The sequence below is a fragment of the Myxine glutinosa genome, chromosome 6, assembly GCF_964187855.1.
Source record: "Myxine glutinosa chromosome 6, kmMyxGlut1.1, whole genome shotgun sequence".
NCBI classification, from domain to species: Eukaryota; Metazoa; Chordata; class Myxini; order Myxiniformes; family Myxinidae; genus Myxine; species Myxine glutinosa.
The window spans coordinates 106,587,160-106,607,000 of record NC_136266.1 but is presented as its reverse complement, the minus strand read 5'-3'; the positions used below and the strand labels follow the sequence as shown (position 1 = coordinate 106,607,000).

General features: G+C 49.6%; 1 protein-coding gene across 2 annotated transcripts in view; it reads right to left on the bottom strand.

The window, feature by feature from the left end:
- The window catches only part of LOC137429428 (MAGUK p55 subfamily member 7-like), a 117,799-nt gene extending 98,192 nt beyond the window's left edge, over positions 1-19,607 (bottom strand). Inside the window, exons 1-4 of one of the 2 annotated variants that reach the window (XM_078780338.1) lie at positions 19,367-19,607; positions 13,613-13,759; positions 11,860-11,978; positions 11,572-11,649 (exon numbers count right to left, since the gene is read on the bottom strand). In XM_078780338.1, the coding sequence (XP_078636464.1) occupies positions 11,572-11,649; positions 11,860-11,978; positions 13,613-13,700 (285 nt within the window). In that variant the 5' untranslated portion in view covers positions 13,701-13,759; positions 19,367-19,607. The remainder of the gene's footprint in view (positions 1-11,571; positions 11,650-11,859; positions 11,979-13,612; positions 13,760-19,366) is intronic. The other variant, XM_068119377.2, reaches the window with a different exon arrangement.
- Between the last annotated feature and the right edge of the window lie 234 nt (positions 19,608-19,841).

Sequence of the window (19,841 nt, the reverse complement as noted above, 5' to 3'; positions counted from 1 at the left end):
GGTGGCTGCCGTCCAACACCCGGCTCCTTTCGTCCCGCGGCACGCCTCGCTCCAAGTTCCAAAGCCCCGAGCACCGATCAACACGAGGTCCCACAGCAGGCTAGTGCGAATCCACCCAGGAAAAAGGAGCGAGCTCCAACCACCTCGACGGCGATCTTCCACACGACAGCCAACTCAACCAGGGCCAGGACTCTGCTCACAAGCCAACTCAGGATCGCCCGGGACTCTCTCAAGCTGTGAACTGTGAACCGTGAACTCAAAAACCTTCTCACTGCCAGGAATGTCACTCAACTGCCAGTCCTACTACATCTCCCCGAAAATGGCGCCCGGCCCCTGTTCATATCCCTGGCCGGTGACGTCAGCATTGGTGCACTGTCCTGCCAATCAGAGCCTCCGCCGGCTCGTCCAGGGGCACGCCCACTGCGTCACTCTCACTCCCACTCCTGCTCCTTGTGTTGTAGCACGTGCTATGCGAGGTGGATAGGCCTCGCGGAGGTGCAAATGGTGGCGGCCGTGTGGCGGTGTTCTAGTCCGATTTCTTCCTAAGTCATGTCAGGGGGGAAAGGACATCATTAATGTTGTACTAAGGGATCTTAACCAATGTCTATGTGGTCTGTAGTGCCATAAGGGACAAAGGTTTGACTACCAGGTGAGACATACAAGGGCTCTAGCCATTAACCCCTACACTGTAGCGGCTACCGCTGGGTTTACACAATCGCCTTGCACCTACCAAGGACGCGGAGCGATCACCATGCCGGGCTCGTCCAGGACGCCCGGGCAGGCCCACGCTCAACTTGCCAGGCCTCGGCCGGGACGCCCGGGCATGCCCGGGCACGCCCGGCCACGCCCGCTCTCGACTTGCCAGGCCGCGTCTGGGACGCCCGGGCATGCCCGGGCATGCCCGCCCTCGACTTGCCAGGCCGCAGCCAGGATGCCCGGCCACGCCCCCTCTCGCCTTTCCCGGGCAAACGCTCCGGGATAATGTGTGTATATATATTGCTGCCCGATAAACGGGCTTTTCAGAGTACCCGAGTTGTTTTGTGACAATAAAGAAACTCGGACGAATTCCAGCTTTTTGTCGCGTCCATTCTTCCGATTACGTGGGAGCACAGCTCCTTCAACACTACCTATAGTGAGGGATGTAAGACCCATTATTTGATGAGATGGGGACAGAGTGGACAAAAGTACCATATTTTCTCTAGGTGGTCTACATGCTTTATGCTTGCAGATTTTAATATGTTCCAAGGTAGCACAGCAATAGTTTCCGAGAAACAGACGATTTAATTCACAAAGCGTGGCGACCGCGGACAAATTATTGGTTGTGGTCGTGTCTTTGACAACCGACATTAATCAAATGAAAAAAGACTCTTCGAATAGATTCATTATTTTAAATGAGTCATCCAATAAGCCACTGGACTAAAAGAAACTAAGAATTTTAATTTTGTATTTGTAATTTTGTATTTTGTATTTTGTAATTGTTTATGTGTTATAAAAAAGTTAATTTTATAGTTTACTCTGTTTCAGGGTTGACCTATAGTGGATGAAGGATGGATTGGCAAGCTTGTTTGATTTGCCAACAAACAACTAGTGAGAAGTTGAACTGCCCCTTGAAGGCCCATGGGAGTCAAGACAAGTCGCAGCCATATAAAAACTTTCTGAATATCGTCAGTGAATTTCGGGGACTGCGCATGCTACCTGTGACTCTTCCCTTTGACGAAAGCATCACAGCAGACGACCTGGTCAATAACCAGGCTCAGTGGCACAGAACTTGTTATGGCAAGGTCAGCAAATGCAAGTTAGAACGAGCAAAAAGAAAAAGAGAGTTTGAAGAAGCAGGAGCATCTGGTGAAGGTGTGCAAGAAAAGCGACAGAAGGTTCGTCATTCAGTGACAAAGAACAATTGCATGTTTTGTTCAAAGTCTGACGGCCAGCTCCATGAATTTATGACAATGGGTGCTGACCAGAACATCAGACGAATGGCAACTGACCTACAGGATACAGCAGTACTCTCAAGAATTGCTGCTGGAGATGTAATAGCTGTAGATGGCATGTACCATTTGAACTGTCTCACTGAGTTCCGGAACCGCCATCACACTTTCTTGAGGGTTCAAAGAAAACAAAAAGATTCTGATGGGAGTCAAATGGAAAAAAAGAAAAAAGAAGCTCGGGCTTTTATTGAGCTGACAAGCTACATAGAGACTTCAGTAGAAGATGGAACTTTCTGTTTCAAGTTGTCTGAGTTGCGGCACATGTATGAAGCACGTCTAGCTGCACTTGGAATTCAGAAAGAAGTCAATAAAGTGCGCTTCAATGAACAAATTCTCCACTTCTTTCCCAAAGCACAAGAACAAAATGATGGAAAAAACGTGGTGCTTATTTTTGATCAAGGAATGAGGCAAATGCTGAAACAAGCCTTCACTGATTATGAAGGAGATGCTTCCATTTTGGCAAAAGCTGCCAAAATCATCAGAGAGGACATTTTCAAGTTTGAAGGATTTCATTTTGATGCAACCTTTCCACCAAATTGCCAAGAAGACTCAATACCAACAACACTGAAAATGCTTGTCTCAATGATGTTGAAAGGACCTACTTTGAAAAATCAAGAAACTCAAGAATCACAGGCTACACTTACAATATGTCAGACAGTAATCTTCAACCGCACAAAAACGGCTAAGAGTGGGGCAAAGCAGCGACATTCTTTGTCCTCTGAGCCCCCATTGCCATTGTACATAGGGTTGAATGAACACACACTGACGCGGTCCAAAAAAGGGATCACTCGTTTGCATGACTTGGGCCTCAGTGTCAGCTATTCCCGGATTCTTCAGCTTGAGAATCAACTAGCCTCTGCAGTTTGCCAGAAAGCACAAAGAGAAGGCGTTGTCTGTCCGTCTCAGCTTCGTATTGGACTGTTCACTGCGGGTGCAATGGATAATCTGGACCACAATCCTTCAAGCACCACAGCTAAAGGTTCCTTTCACGGAACTGGGATAAGCCTCTTTCAGTCGCCCACTTCCTCCAACAAAGGACAGGAAAGAGAGGCCATCACTCTTCTTCCACAGAGTGAAGAAAAAGATTTCTCCTTGCCCGACAATTTCAGTGTTGTGCCAGCTGTATCCCTAAAAGCATCTGCAGTCGAAATTCCAAACAAGAACCTCAGTCAGACTGTCATGACAAATATGGAGGCAGCCATGGAGAAGGAGAAACTGTGGCTTAAAACAGCTCTGGATCTGATTGAGAAAGACAAGCTGGACAAGGGGGACTGCGTGGCTTGGTCAGCTTATCATGCATCTCAGCAAGATGAGTCATCTTTCAAGGAGAAAGCACCTGCTTTGTCCCAACTGTTGCCTTTCTTCTATGAAAAGGCAGCTACAGCTGCAATGGTCAAACACGGCATGGACATTGTGCGTCGTTCGACAGATTTTCTCAACAATGGACAAATCCCGGTGATTGCAATGGACACTCCACTGTTTGCTCTTGCCAAGTACGTCCAATGGAAATGGCCTGAAACACATGGTGAGGACAAGATTGTAGTCATGTTTGGGGGCTTGCATATTGAAATGGCTCTGTGGAAGACTGTCGGTGATTACCTAGCTTGCTCTGGGTGGACCAATGCACTGACACAGGCAGGGATTGCTTCATCAGGCACAGCAGAGTCATTTCTGAGCTGTTCTCACGTAACCAGAACACGCCATGCCCATCAAGTTAACGCTGTCGTTTTGAGACAACTCCAAAAAGAAGCATTTCTCACCTTGCAGCCGGAAGCAGAAGAAGAGTCAGAAGACGCTTGGCTACAAGAAATGGTGAGAAAGAGCCCCACATTTCAGTATTGGGACACCATACTCAGACTTGAACTCCTTGTTCTTCTGTTTGTCAGAGCACATCGTGAGGCTGACTTTGCATTGTATGTGGGTTCCCTGAAAGCTCTGGCCAAGTGGTTCTTTGCCCTGGACCATCCGAATTATGCCCGCTGGGTTCCTGTTCACATTCGAGACATGGAAAATCTGCCGCCTTCTACCTTGGAAGAATTTGTTGAGCATGGTTATTGGGTTGTCTCAAAAACGGCAAACAAGTTCTCAAGTATGCCATTAGATCAGGCTCATGAACAAAATAATGACTTGGTGAAAGGTACTGGTGGAGCAGTAGGGCTTACAGAAAACCCATCGGCTCTCCGAAAATGGGTACTGGCAGGTCCAGAACAGGCACGCATGCTGACTGAGTTTGAAGACTGTTCAAGAGTAAACTGTGCAAAACACTCTCATCATGAAGAAGGTTTGTCAACTCAAGAGTGTTTCAAACAACAAACTCTCAGCCTTACGAGAGTGTTCAAAGAAATGGGCAATCCTTTCTTGACTGACAGTGGAGAATTACTGACATTAGACTCTCATGATGTCCTCAATGATTCTGTCATACATACAGTCCGCACCATTGAGGATCTTGGCGAACACCAGTACAACGACTACTGCAACTCAGTTCTGACCGATTGTGAACGATCCATTCATGATCCCATCAAAAAGAACTCTTTGCGTCTGTTCAAGTGTCCAACTCCTAAAGACAAAAGCAAACAAGCAGACAAGATTGTAAATTTGAAGACTGATGTCAGCCTTTTCTCCAGACTATACATCGTGGCACAACACAGAGAGTCTGATATGGCTTCCTTTTTCAGCCATGAAAACCACCCGTTCCCTCCTTCTTTGTCTGACAGAGGAAAACTTCGTCTCGGAAAAAAATCTAATCTAATAACATGTTTAACAAAGACAGTGGAGGCATCTGCTCCACACTTACTGGACGATGTTCAGCCATATGACACAACTGAACTGGCAGAAGCCTTGGAGGAGCAACATCCAGAAATGATAGTCCTTGACGCTCCTCCTGAGCTACTCTCATCTTTGAAGAAAACATGTGAGAAAGATCTACCCGATACTTTTGATGTGAAGGTGCTTGACGGCGCAGCTGTGGTGCACCTTCTACCTGTTATTGGCGTGACGACATTTGAGGACTACGCTGCCGACGTGTTCTTGCCTCATGTGCGGCATCAGCTTCAGACTGCAGACAGGGTTGACATTGTTTGGGACAGGTATCTCAAAAACAGCATCAAAGGTTCTGCCAGAGAAAAGAGAGGAAAAGGCATGAGAAGAAAGGTGTCCGGCAAGAACAAAATCCCAGGACAGTGGCAGGACTTCCTGCGTGATGCAGAAAACAAGGAGGAATTCTTTGAATTTCTGTCCAAGAAGATTGAAAGCAGTGAATTTCCTCCTGGCAAAACAGTGGTGGTGACACAAGGAGAAAATGTTGCCATCAGAGGAAGCGACCACGTCATACCTGCCTGCAACCATGAAGAGGCCGATACCAGAATACTCTTCCATGTGCAAGATGCATTACAGCAAGAATCAAAGACTTGCTTTGTTCGCACCGTGGACACCGATGTTATTATCATATTGATTGGCAAGTTTTACCACCTGCAAGACATATGCCCGACACTGAACATTTGGGTTGGGTTTGGCACAGGAAGGAGCTTTTCCTACATTCATATCAATGCTCTGGCCCTAACTCTTGGCAAAGAAATGTCAACTGCCCTGCCAGTTTTCCACAGCTTCACAGGCTGCGATACAGTATCAGCCTTTCTTGGAAAGGGAAAAAGGTGTGCCTGGGAGACTTGGAAATCTTTCCCTGATGTGACCAAGGCCTTCAATGACATCGCCAGTCACCCTTTCAAAGAAGTGGACATCAGTGATAAGAACTTCAAACTTCTGGAGCACTTCACCGTCCTCATGTACCAGAAGACAAGCGGACTTGAGACTGTGAATGAGGCTCGCAGGGAAATGTTTTGCCAACAAAGCAAAACCATGGACACTATTCCTCCCACACAAGGTGCCCTCCTGCAACACACAAAGCGTTGTGTCTACCAAGCTGGAATCTGGACAACAAGCGATCAATCTCAGCAGCAAATACCAACTCTAGAAAGATGGGGCTGGAAAATGGACGCCACCACTTGTTTTTGGATTCCACTGTGGACAACTGTACCAACTGCTTCAGAAGTATGTAGTGAACTTGTCAAGTGTAGCTGCAAAGCTGCTGCTGGCTGTACTGGAAGATGTTCTTGCAAAAAAGCCCAGTGGAGATGTACAGACCTTTGCAAGTGTAATTGCATGAAGGATTAGATGTCAATTTCATATAAACATTTGACTTGCTAAACTCAAACGTTTTCATTTTCATTGCATCATACACCATGCTCACTTATAAATATGTTCTTCATTCTCTCTTCTTTCATACAAATTCTTTGTAGATAGTCTGTTTGGATTTCTGTGTCTTTAATTTGTCAAAATTAGACAAATTGATCAATAAAAATTAACCATTAGCAAGCCGAACAAACTTTTTGTTGACTTTTTACATTTGTCGCGTTGAAGGAGCTGGGGCTCCCACGTCGATCGGAAGAATGGACGCGACAAAAAGCTGGAATTCATCCGAGTTGCTTTAATCAAACCAAACACTCAGGCACTCTGAAAAGCCCGTTTATCGGGCAGCAATATATATACATATTATCCCGGAGCGTTTGCCCAGGAAAGGCGAGAGGGGGCGTGGCCCAGCGTCCCGACCGAGGCCTGGCAAGTTGAGCGCGGGCCTGCCCGGGCGTCCTGGACGAGCCCGGCATGGTGATCGCTCCGCGTCCTTGATAGGTGCAAGGCGATTGTGAAAACCCAGCGGTAGCCGCTACACACGTCCCCCCAGAATCGACTTGCACCGGCAGGGTCAATTTGAGGGGGGTCCTGATGACCCGGCCGAAGCGACCCCTGGCGGGTCGTGGGAGGGGGTCCGGTGTGGTGGTGGGCGGTCGAGTGGGGGTCACCATGGATGGGGGGCGGCCTCGCCACGGCAGAAGGGCCACCCGTGGTGGGTGGTCGACGTCCACGTGCGCCGGCTTGAGGCGGTCCACCGCAATCCGGTCCGACCTGCCGCCGATGTCGATGACGAACGACTTGTCGTCCCGTCGCAGCACCCAGAAGGGCCCGTCGTACGGCGGCCGGAGTGGCCCCCGATGTGCGTCGTGACGCACAAAAACATACTCCGCTGTGCGAAGTGCTGGGGGGGCGTAGGACTGGGGGTCACCGTGGTGGGATGTTGGCACGGGGGCAAACCGTCGGGCGGCCTCCTGGAGGTCCGAGCACTGGTGAGCTGCGGACCAGGGACTGGTAGCGTCGGGCAGGAATTCGCCCGGGACGCGTAGCGCCTGGCCATAGACCAGTTCGGCGGTGGATGCCTGGAGGTCCTCCTTGGGGGCCGTGCGGAGGCCCAAAAGGACCCACGGCAGCCGGTCGGCCCAACCGCCGTCTTGAAGGCCGGCCATGAGCGCGGCCTTCATGGAGCGGTGGAATCGCTCGCACAACCCGTTTGCTTGGGGGTGGTAGGCCGTAGTACGGTGGAGCTTGACCCCCAGGTTGCGGGCGACCGCGCCCCACAGCTCGGAGGTGAACTGTGGTCCGCGGTCTGACGAGATGTCCGCCGGTGCGCCGAAGCGGGCGACCCAGGTGGCGATGAAAGCCTGCGCCACGTCGGCGGTGGTGGTGGAGATGAGGGGAACGGCCTCCGGCCACCTGGTGGTCCTGTCCACCATGGTGAGCAGGTGTGTGAACCCCCGTGATGGGGGGAGGGGGCCCACCAGATCCACGTTGACGTGGTCGAAACGTCGTTCGGGCACGGTGAAAGGTGCCAGCGGGGCCTGGGTGTGTCGGTGGACCTTGGCCCGTTGGCAGGCCGTGCAGGTGCTGGTCCAATCGCGGACGTCCCGACGAAGGCCGTGCCAGACGAATCGCGCCGACACCAGCTTCTGGGAAGCTTTCCGGCCCGGGTGGGAAAGGCCGTGGAGGGAGGCAAAGATGCGGCGTTGCCAGGTGACGGGCACGATGGGGCGAGGCTGGCCTTGGGAGACGTCGCAGAGCAGGACAGTGTCCGCGAAGGGGATGTCGGCCAGGCGGAGGCCCGTGTCCGCCGCCTGGAGGGCTTGCACCGTGGTGTCGGTGGTTTGGTCCGCCGCCATAAGCGCAAAGTCCACGCCCAGGTGGACCGCGTTCGCGCTGGCCCGGGAAAGACAGTCGGCCACGGTGTTGTTTTTGCCGGCGACGTGCCGGATGTCCGTGGTAAACTCCGACACGGCGGAGAGGTGGCGCTGTTGGCGGGCCGACCACGGCTCCGTGACCTTGGCCATGGCGTAAACCAACGGCTTGTGGTCGACGAACGCCGTGAAAGGTCGGCCCTCCAGGAGGTGGCGGAAATGGCGGACGGCCAGGTGTAGACCGAGGAGCTCCCGGTCAAACGTGCTGTATTTGAGCTCGTTCGGCCGGAGCTGCCGGCTGAAAAAAGCGAGTGGCTGCCAAACCCCGTTCACCCATTGCTCATGTACGGCGCCCACCGCGTAGTCGGAGGCATCCATGGTGAGGGCGATGGGAGCATTGAGCACCGGGTGAGCGAGCAGTGTTGCGTCGGCGAGGGCCCGCTTTGAGCTTTGGAAGGCCGCATCCATTGCTGCGGACCAGGCGATGTCGTGCTTGGCCGGCTTGCCCCGGAGGGCTTCGTAGAGGGGCCGCATGAGTTGAGCAGCGCGGGGCACGAAGCGGTGATAAAAATTCACCATTCCCAGGAATTCCTGCAGGGCCTTTATGGTGCAGGGACGCGGGAACGTGGTGATGGCCTCGACCTTGGTTGGCAGCGGCACGGCCCCGTTCTTGGTGATGTGGTGGCCCAAAAAATCAACGGCCGTCGTGCCGAAGTGGCATTTGGCCGGGTTGACGATGAGGCCGTGCTCGCTGAGGCGCCCGAACAGTGTTCGGAGGTGGAGGAGGTGCTCGGCCCGGGACGTGCTGGCGACGAGGATGTTGTCCAGGTAAACGAAAAGGAACGGCAGGTCACGCAGCACGCCGTCCATCAAGCGCTGGAACGCCTGAGCCGCGTTCTTGAGACCAAACGGCATCCGCAAGAATTCGAATAAGCCGAACGGCGTGATGACTGCCGTTTTAGGGACGTCGGCCGCCCTGACAGGTACCTGGTGATATCCCCGTATGAGATCAATTTTCGAAAAAATGACCCGTCCCGCCAGACGGGCGGAGAAGTCTTGGATATGCGGGATCGGGTACCTGTTGGGGGTGGTAGCGTCATTGAGACGGCGGTAGTCGCCACACGGGTGCCATCCACCCCCCGGCTTTGGCACGATGTGCAGTGGCGAGGCCCACGCACTATCGGAGCGCCGCACGATGCCGAGGTGCTCCAACGCGTCGAATTCGGCCTTCGCCACGGCGAGCTTGGCTGGGTCGAGGCGGCGGGCCCTGGCGTAGACCGGCGGGCCCGTGGTTGGTATGTGGTGCTCGATCCCATGCCGTACTGCGACGGCCGAAAACGTCGGCCGCGTGAGGGCCGGGAACTCCGTGAGCAGGCGAGCAAACTCGTTCGCCGCCGGGACGGCGCATGCCAGCTCGGTCGGCGCGGAGCTGCTCAATGTGCATACCAGGGAGCTGAAGGTTTCGGCATTGATTAAACGATGCCGTTGGACGTCCACCAGCAGTCCGTGTGCGCAGAGGAAGTCGGCGCCTAGCAGACCCATGGGCACGTTTGCGGTTACAAACGTCCAAGCAAAGCGTTGGCCGCCGAAGCAGAGGGTGACGTTGCGCGGGCCGAAGGTGCGGATGGTCGATCCGTTGGCCGCAACCAAGGAGGGGCCGCAAACCGCGGACTGCCTGTCCTGGTCAGAGGCGGGTATGACGCTCAGTTGGGCGCCGGTGTCGCACAGGAAGCGCCGTCCGGACGCTTTATCCGTGATGAACAGTAAGTTGCCCGTGTGGCCGGCGCTCATGGCTGGTAATGAACGCCGGCCCGGCCGTTTCCCGGCCTGCCGAAGGTGCACGGGGGTCGGCATGTCCGGGCCTTCTGTCCGAACCTGGCATGATAGTAACACCACGCTTGGTCAGGTGGAGGCCCCGGTCGTCGTGCTGGAGGTGGTCGGCTCGGTGTAGCGGCCGCCAATTGTGTCGGCAGTTCGGTCGTCGACCGTGCCGGGTGCTCGGGCGCCATGGGTGTTGCGTCGGACGGCGGTGGGTCCCATGTCGCCGCTGCGATGCGCTGACCTGCGGCGGAGATCTTGTCGGCTTCTCTGGCAAGGGCCCGGGGATCTGTGATCGTCGTGCTTGCCAGGGCGAGGCGTATCGGGTTAGGCAGCTGACGGAGGAACAGCTCCCGGAACAGGAATGCCGGAGAGTGCTCGCCGAGCAGTGAAAGCATGTAGTCCATTCGCTCGGAAGGGCGCGTGTCGCCGAGCTCGGGCAGGTCGAGCAGGCGCCGTGCGCGTTCCGCCGATGGGAGGGCGAAAGCGTCGAGGAGAAGCTTCTTAATCGCGCCGTATTTGTCAGCGGCTGGCGGGCTCTCGAGGAGGCTCAGGGCGTGGGCCGCGGTGGCCGAACCGAGCGCTGCTACCACATGGTGGAAGCGGGTGTCGTCGGCCGTGATGCCTCGCAGGGCGAACAGGGAATCTGCCTGTGCGAACCAAACCGCCGCGTGAGCCTCCCAGAAGGTAGGCAGTTTAAGGGCGACTGCCGTGTCCATGTCGGTAGGTCACCAATGAAGGAGCTGGGGCTCCCACGTCGATCGGAAGAATGGACGCGACAAAAAGCTGGAATTCATCCGAGTTGCTTTAATCAAACCAAACACTCAGGCACTCTGAAAAGCCCGTTTATCGGGCAGCAATATATATACATATTATCCCGGAGCATTTGCCCAGGAAAGGCGAGAGGGGGCGTGGCCCAGCGTCCTGGCTGCGGCCTGGCAAGTTGAGGGCGAGCCTGCCCGGGCATGCCCGGGCATGCCCGGGCGTCCCGACCGAGGCTTGGCAAGTTGAGCGCGGGCCTGCCCGGGCGTCCTGGACGAGCCCGGCATGGTGATCGCTCCGCGTCCTTGATAGGTGCAAGGCGATTGTGAAAACCCAGCGGTAGCCGCTACAGCGTCATCATTTTTTGATACATGTCACGTAAGAACATCAGCTGAGATTGATTTTGTGGAACATATCAAAAATTGTGCTACAGGACCTAACAAACATCTCCACAAAGTTTGGTGCTGTTGTCCACTCTGTCCCCATCATTTTGCTTACAGCCCTCACCACTATCACTCGAATCTCCTGGTAGATCCACAGTTATACACCTTAACCGACAAAACGCCTACACATGGACTTATTACAGGTAGTGTTCCTTACCGCGACATCCCGAAGCATGGTACCTACTCAGATCTACTCTGCTCTACATATATCACTACCCAAATTCGTAACAGTACTATATATAGTTTTTGGTCCTATTTCTCAATGGTGAAGAATCACTTTTAAAATTATCGGATCCGGGTTTCGCCAAAATCGAATCAATTCTTCCTTGTCTCACACCCATCCTGTCCATCAATACTCGTCCGAATCTGTCCATAACCTTTTGAGATATCCTGCTCACAGATAGACAGACAGACAAGCAGACTGCAGACAGGAGTGAAAACATAACAACAGTGTCCACCTTCGGTGGCGGGGGTGACGAGGTACAAAGAATGGGGACTCACGTCATCCAAAAGGTTCTTGGCCCTTTTCATTGAAGGTGTGGGACTGTTTTGCACAAACTGCTGTAACGTCTCATGTACCTGTATAATGAGAAAACCGGTTTGAATGTCGGCGCACACAGCACGAGGATTCAGAACAGGATGCAGTTGGTGGACAAGGAACATGAAACAGGAGACAAAAAGAATAAAATAAACATGAAGAACAGCTTGGCAAACTAATTAGGCTGCAGCAAATCTTTCCATGACCTTGATTCAAATGACATTAAGTCTTCCCCAATGTGTTTCCATCACCTTGATCAAAGCAAGGAGGTTCTTGTCGTTGCAGAATGTTTCCAGGAAGGTAAAAGATTCCGTGTGATCATCATGGGACTGCAGCTGTTCTGGCAATGCAGACAGCACCTCATGGGCAGCTGCGGAAGGAGATTTTAAGATATCTTAAGCCCATGAGATATTGACTTTGGGTAGTAATTTGTTTTGCACTTGCAAAAGCAGAAATGTTGTACAAACAGCAACCATTTAAATAATAAATTAACCATCTCACGTGAAATTATCAAACTACACTACATGACCAAAAGTATGTGGACACCCAAACATCGAACTTCTCATTCCAAAATAATGGGCAATAATATGGAGTTCGCCCCCCCCACCCCCTGGCTGCTATAACAGCCTCCACTCTTCTGGGAAGGTTTTCCACTAGAAGTTGAACATTGCTGTGGGGATTTGCTTCCATTCAGCCACAAGAACATTATAGAGGTCGGGCACTGATGTTCGGCAATTAGGCCTGACTCACAGTCAGCATTCCAATTCATCCCAAAGGTGTTTGATGGGGTTAAGGTCAAGGCTCTGTGCAGGCCAGTCAAGTTCTTCCACACCGATCTCGACAAACCATTTCTGTATGGACTTCACTTTGTGCACGTGGGCATTGTCCCTCCCACAGATCTCCCGATGTCCCTGCTGTCAAATGTTGTGTGTTGTACTTGTGTGCTTCCCTCTCTCTCCCCATCTTGTCTCCCACTTCCTTTATCATATGTTTTATGTGTCAGTTTGTCTTTTTGTGATCAATGTTAGCTCTTACACGAGCCTCGATCTTGTATACAAAAAATTTTTTTAAAAATTGTCATGCTGAAACAGGAAAGGGCCTTCCCCAAACTGTTACCACAAAGTTGGAAGCACACGATCGTCTAGAATGTGATTGTATGCTGTAGCATTAAGATTTCCCTTCACTGGAACTGAGGGGCCGAGCCCAAACCATGAAAAACAGCCCCAGAACATTATTCTTCCTCCACCAAACTTTACAGTTGGCACTATGCATTCGGGCAGGTTGCGTTCTCCTGGAATCTGCCAAACTCAGATTTTCCCATCACACTGCCAGATGGTTAAGCGTGATTAATCATTCAAGAGAAGGTGTTTCCACTGCTCCAGAGTCCAATGGCGGCGAGCTTTACCCCACGCCAGCCGACACTTGACATTGCGCATGGTGATCTAAGGCTTGTGTGCGGCTGCTCAGCCATGGAAACCCATTTCATGAAGCTCCCAACAAATAGTTGTTGTGCTGACGTTGCTTCCAGAGGCAGTTTGGAACTCGGTAGTGAGTGTTTCAACCGAGGACAGACGACTTTTACGCGCTTCAGCACTCGGCGGTCCCGTTCTGTGAGCGTGTGTGGCCTACCACTTCGCGACTGAGCTGTTGTTGCTCCTAGACGTTTCCACTTCACAATAACAGCACTTGCAGGTGACCAGGGCAGCTCTAGCATGGCAGAAATTTGACGAACTGACTTGTTGGAAAGGTGGCATCCTATGACGGTGCCATGTTGAAAGTCACTGAGCTCATCAGTATGGCCCATTTTACTGCCATTGTTTGTCTATGGAAATTGCATGGCTGTGTGCTTGATTATATATACACCTGTCAGCAATGAGAGTGGCTGAAACAGCTGAATCTACTAATTTGAAGGGGTGTCCGCATACTTTTGGTCATGAAGTGTATGAGGCAATTTACACCAACATTATGAACTACACAACAGAACTGTAATTACATGTCCTTCACCCGCATGTTGTGAGGTTCCCGGGGAGGCTGGAGTCCTGCAGTTCTGCACATGTCGCTGCAGAGACGCTGACCGAGGTCCTCGAGTCATGCGGGTTGTCTTGAGCAAAACTCTGCTCCTTACAGGAACCTCTTCTTCTTCACTGGCTACTGCATGCAAGGAATCAATGTCTCCATTGGGATAATCCTTACTGAAATTCATGGACCGGTGTGTTTGTCACACTACTCATCCTACAGTTCTGGGCCAATTACATCCAGACTTGCTACATAGGATCATCATGACCCCAATTACTGTTTTGGGGTGTTTTTTAAAAATCTTTGCCGGTGGTCTTGGGGGCTGGGGTGAGGGAGAGGAATATAGTCTAGTAGGAAGACTAGGTCCACCTGCACCCCCCGGAGATATACTTCTAATCAGTGTTTCTAGATTGGAAACAATGTGTAGAAAATGACTAGCTATGGCCCCAAGCTGAAAAAATGTCCCACATACCATTTTTATGCAAATTACTGCTGCCATTATCAAAAAAACGATTTTTGACATATCTCAGCCAATATTGCAGATAATTGAAAAATGAAGGTGTCTAGACCCATGTTTTGAAGGGCATAGATCATGATAGAACTATTCATAACATGATTACATGTGTCTATGGTATACTAGTATGCTAATTAGTGCTTTATTTACAAAATAATCACAGTTTTACGAAATAATAGACTCATATTAAGGTCCGTCTACACAGACGTTAACACACACTGTTTTGAGGCAAAAGAGGGACTTTGCGTAGGCCTTTCCACTGAGAACACCTTTGAGAGATCCACTTGTTACTAGTTGTGCCTCAAAGAGAATCTCTGCATATCCAGAACCACGCATCTTGTGTCCAGTGAGCATCCCGATGTAGTTCATGGATGTGTGGAAGGGTCCAATCGTTACTACATGACTAGCAAATTCATTTGGCCAGCGCCAGATGATGGGAAGGGCTTTCATGCAGACACCCAGATCAAATGTATTCAGGACCCATCTCTGACCCACCTCAGCAGTTGCTGCCTCGGAACGCTTCAGTAGCTCACGAACAACTGCGTTGTCTGTGATCGGTTGGTGGATAGGCGTGCAGTAGTCGACTGTTGATTTGCTGGGTGGGGGAGAACCAGTTGCAGAGGTGAAACCCCCTAGCCCAGGCACAGGCTGCAGGCCACAGCTTCCGATGTATCTGATGAAGAGCCAGATGTAGTACTCTTGCATCGTAGTGGCATAGACTGTGTCATTCTCTGCTGGCGGTGTGAATGATGAGCCTTCAGGGAACTTCGGGCCAACGCGAGTAAAGTGCAAGGGTGGGAGAGTTTTTGGTGTGTCGACCTTCAGGCTACGCTGTTGTGACCTATTGATGGTAGGTAGCATTCGGTCCTTGCTGCTCTCGAACCCGGGCTTGACCTCCTGCACCATGATTCCTCCAGCACTGTTTACAATGTTGCTGCCGTGCACACTGGTAGTGGTTTTATTCAAGTTGTCCCACTCACAGTGGAATACAAGGTTGCCCTCTCCTGTCACAATTTGTGGTGTACGATAAGTTGAGACTTCATCCAGGACCTTGGCGAGAGCAGTTTCCAACTCCAAGGCGAAATCGTAGCTCTCAGAGTGTCCAAGCCTGTGTAGTATTGTGGTGAGCTGTTTGCTTCGGAACAGGTGCCTTACAGTCACACAGAGGAGAATGTGCTTTGGTAACTTCCATTTTCCATCTGACACTGCACGGCACAGATCTTGTCCAATGGAGAAGACCAGACGCTTCACCTTTTCTGTCTCGATGCCCTCCTTGCCAGTCATTAGCACGCTGAGAAAGCGGACAAGGTCTGGAGGTAGGATGTCTTCAGGATTGAGCTCCATGTCTTCAGCTGTTGGTGGCCATGGTTGGTCTTTACACTCTCTGAAAGCCTGTAGAATACCCTGGCGAAGTTGGAGGGCAACATTTTGGTTCTTGTTTGTGCTTCCGAGTGTGAATGCTCGTGCGAGAGCATTGGAAACTGTTATGTTTGAGCTGTGCACAAGCCAGAAAGAAATGACATCACATTTGTCATGATCAACCTTCGTGAAGTGGATATGCTCCTTGATTGGGTCATTCTGTAGGCGTTTCAGTAGTTTCTCTGACCGATAATTTGAGTTCTCATATCCATTCAGTTTCAGTTCCTCGACATAGAGCAAGCGCAAGGAAGAAAGCTGTAGAACTTTATTCTGCTGGATGACCTGGGTTTGAATGTGTTCCAGTACTGAGTTGAATGCCTTTTCATGGGCGGCTGACATGCAAGCCTGCTCCTTTGGTGCTTCGGCTCTGTGAATCGCACGCTCATAGTTGTAGAATGCTGTGCGGAAAGCTTTAAAACATGACGGATGGTGTTTGGCCTCACATGCAAAGAGGTCTTTGTTTTTCACCTTTCGATGGAGTCGATAGAGACCCATTTTCTCAGCCCGTGTTTCGATTTGCTCCCATGCATTTTCTTTGTTTTTAAAGGATGGGAAGGTTGTAGGCCTCTCAGTATTGCGATGAGCATCTTTGGTCTCAACTTTCTCACAAAATATACACTCTGGCGGGAAGATGGGTTCAGCAGAACCTCCTGGTTTACGAGGAGAGTGATGCCATGATGAGGTTGATGGCCCTGGTTCTGTATCATCTCCCAGACGATGAAAGTGGCGGACAAAGTGCTTATAACACTTGCTGTGATATCCTACTCTTTCTAGGTCATCAGGAAGAGTTGCCGGGATCTGATCACATACTGATTGCATACGACATGGGGAGTCATGCGGTTGGTTGAGACGTCTATCCCGGATCTTTTGAAGCAGTTGCAGTTTTTCTGAAGCAGATCCTTTAATTTTACGGAGGGGCGTGAAATCCCCATGATCAGACATGGATGGTACATGAAGGATGCATGTAGGAGGAGAGCTTTGGGCTGCAGGTTCTACACTCCGTTTTCTTTTGGGCATGCTTGCTGTCGATGTCTACCATCACTGTTAAATGACAAATAAGAAATCACGAATGATGTTAAAAGTGCCTGTGAAAGGAGGCTCTGAGTTTTCAGTGAGGTAACAGAGGTTCTGAGTCATGTTCTACACTAGGGTACTTTTTAGCTGACTAAACCATGTTTAGTGGCATCAAAAGTGCTAATAGCTAAAACATCTAAATTCTTCCACACTAACGTTAGCTATCTAGGCCAATGAAACATTGTGCTAAGTTACTGTAGCTAGCTCAGCTGTCGTGCCTCTTTCTGGTTCAATTCATATACAGAAGTCAACAGATATGTCTCATGTTTGGCATTAACAAAAGTTTAAGTTACACCGACATTAGGAACATACTGTACATAGATGAGGCTAGCTTTAACGTTAGCTAACATGGTGCTAGCTGGCTCAGCTGTTATTCTGCCTGTTTATGATTTCATGCAGAAACTGAAGTCAAGAGTGTGAGTAACATTATAGTTAGCATCTTACCTGGCTAGATTGGAGGATGAATACCAAGAACAACACACAGATGGAATGGAAGACTGAACTTTCAACTGAGGTATTCAATAACATCAACGTTACCAATTGATACGAGCGCGCGACATTACCAATTGATACGAGCGCGCGAGCGCGCATGTTACATGGATGGAAATGTAAAATGGCAGCTATAGCAGCACTAATTTGGATCTCTAGTCTGTCATTTCTGCACTGTGATTGGATAACATAAAAAAATATGTTTGGGAGTTAACAGCAGGAGTTGGTAGATTTTACGTGGGCTGGGTGAGAAACCTTTAAATAAGCAAGTGAAAATCTCTCGCAATACAAAGTCAATGGTGGGAAGAAAAGTTGAGTGGTACCAATGTTACTGCCAATGTCCCGCCCCTATGCAAGACTCAGGAGCATCTTGTTGACATTTAACCTTGAAAATACCTGGGTTTAGACCCCTTATGTACCATGTTAAGTTATCTGCAGTATTAACGTATCCTTATCATTTGTAAAACTGATTATTTTGTAATTACAGCATTAATATGCATACTAGTATACCATAGACACATGTAATCATGTTATGAATAGTTCTATCATGATCTATGCCCTTCAAAACATGGGTCTAGACACCTTCATTTTTCAATTATCTGCAATATTGGCTGAGATATGTCAAAAATCGTTTTTTTGATAATGGCAGCAGTAATTTGCATAAAAATGGTATGTGGGACATATTTTCAGCTTGGGGCCATAGCTAGTCATTTTCTACACATTTTTTCCAATCTAGAAACACTGATTAGAAGTATATCTCCGGGGGGTGCAGGGGGACCTAGTCTTCCTACTAGACTAATACCAATTCTCTATGTAAATGTGGATCGTGTAGTGCCGCCTCCAGGTGGGAGAGGGTATTACAATCCCACCTTTACAGTGCAGTATTCCTGTCCCCACGTTTTACAGGAAAGTGAGGTGTTTTGAATTATAAGCAGTAGGCATGTTTTGCTTCATGCACGTGACCCGGGTTATTATTTTATTTTCGTGAGCGATTGAGGGAGCTGTCAGTTGCCTATACACCGCCCAAATAGAAGTAAGTGTCAGCAGAACGTGTTGCATGCTTGGAACAAGATCGCCCGTACGGTGGTTACTCTACTCGTAATTATAATTTACAATAAACTAATTTTAATGATTGTGATGAAGTGATGTGAAACTAATCATGAAGACTCATCGAAATGAAAACCTGCACATTGAAATTCAACTAAAACATGGTAACATCACGGAGGTATTATATACCTCCGTGGGTAACATGTGTAAAGTCTATTAAATTAGGGTAAACAGAACAAGCGAGGTGGAGTATAATCAGATGGTGGTGCAGGTGACATTTCATCGTAAGTACAGTTCATTTCTTCTCAGCTCAACATGTTTTGGAGTATATAAACCGAACTATTTCCCTGCATCGTCTTCACCTATCTAATTATAAGTAAAATCAAAACAAATAAATGGTGAAACAATTTTATTGATCCCTCACGAAAGAATATTATGAATTTAACGGAAATGACGCAATTGGAGCGCAGCGTGTGCGTGACGTATGCGTATGCGCAAGCCGAATGGAGCTCTCGTCCGTCATCCGTCCGATTTCCAGCTTATTGTCCACAAAATCCATAAATTACATCAATCTTACAAATAACGATATCGCTTATAGTTATAGCTTTGGTCACCTAATGTCACAAACCCTCCGGCGAGCAATTACACATCAATACAGCGTGAAACTGTATGAGATGTCTTAACCCATTGAAATGTAATCTGGATAAAAGATTCGTTTTCATTTTACAATCAATCTGCCAATTTATCAGCTGATAAAAAGCATTGATTCGGCGGCTGGACGAATGTGATATACATATAATACGTACGGTCACTACCGAATGAGAACAGCGCAAAATGGACATACGATACACAGATACGTGGGGGATATATGTAATGTATACATTATATATAGGCTACAGCCACGTACATTATATTGGAACCCTTTTAAGTTACCATATACGCGTGTGTGTGTGTGTGTGTGTGTGTGTGTGTGTGTGTGTGTGTGTGTGTGTGCGTGTGTGTGCGTGTGTGTGCGTGTGTGTGTGTGTGTGTGTGTGTGTGTGTGTGTGTGTGTGTGTATGTATATATATAATATATGTATATGACGATATGTTGATGTGTATGTAAGTATGTTAACGTACATGCCCCACGAGATTCGATGATATCACGCAATATTGCATCGTATATTGAGGGGGATAATAAATATATAAATATATCACCGTGCAGCCTCTGTTGTTCATTAATCCAACACCTGCTCAGCCAACGATCGTATTGCGGACGAGCCGTTCAAACAGTCCCGTGCGCTTCACCTGCCCGCGAGGCCGTGCTGCGCGTCGTGCTGTCTCATCCGATCATGGACCCCACGTACGGCACCACGCACGGTTTGTACCCATGGCTACCTTCCATACTGTATTCGTATTGAATTTGATTACCGACCTCCAATACTCCCCTCCCCGCATTAACCCCGAACCACGTTCATCCCACTCACCCTTTTCCTTTTTATATTTTAAAATATCATTGCCATTTCCTATTCCGAATACAATCCACACACCTGTCACTCCAAATGCCGGGAAGGACAAGACTCACGACGGTCCTGGCGGCCTAGTGGACGTTTTTGAATAGACATCTTCCCATCTACAACCATTTTATTTTTTCGGATCATGATGTACACATACAGTGCATTCAGAAAGTATT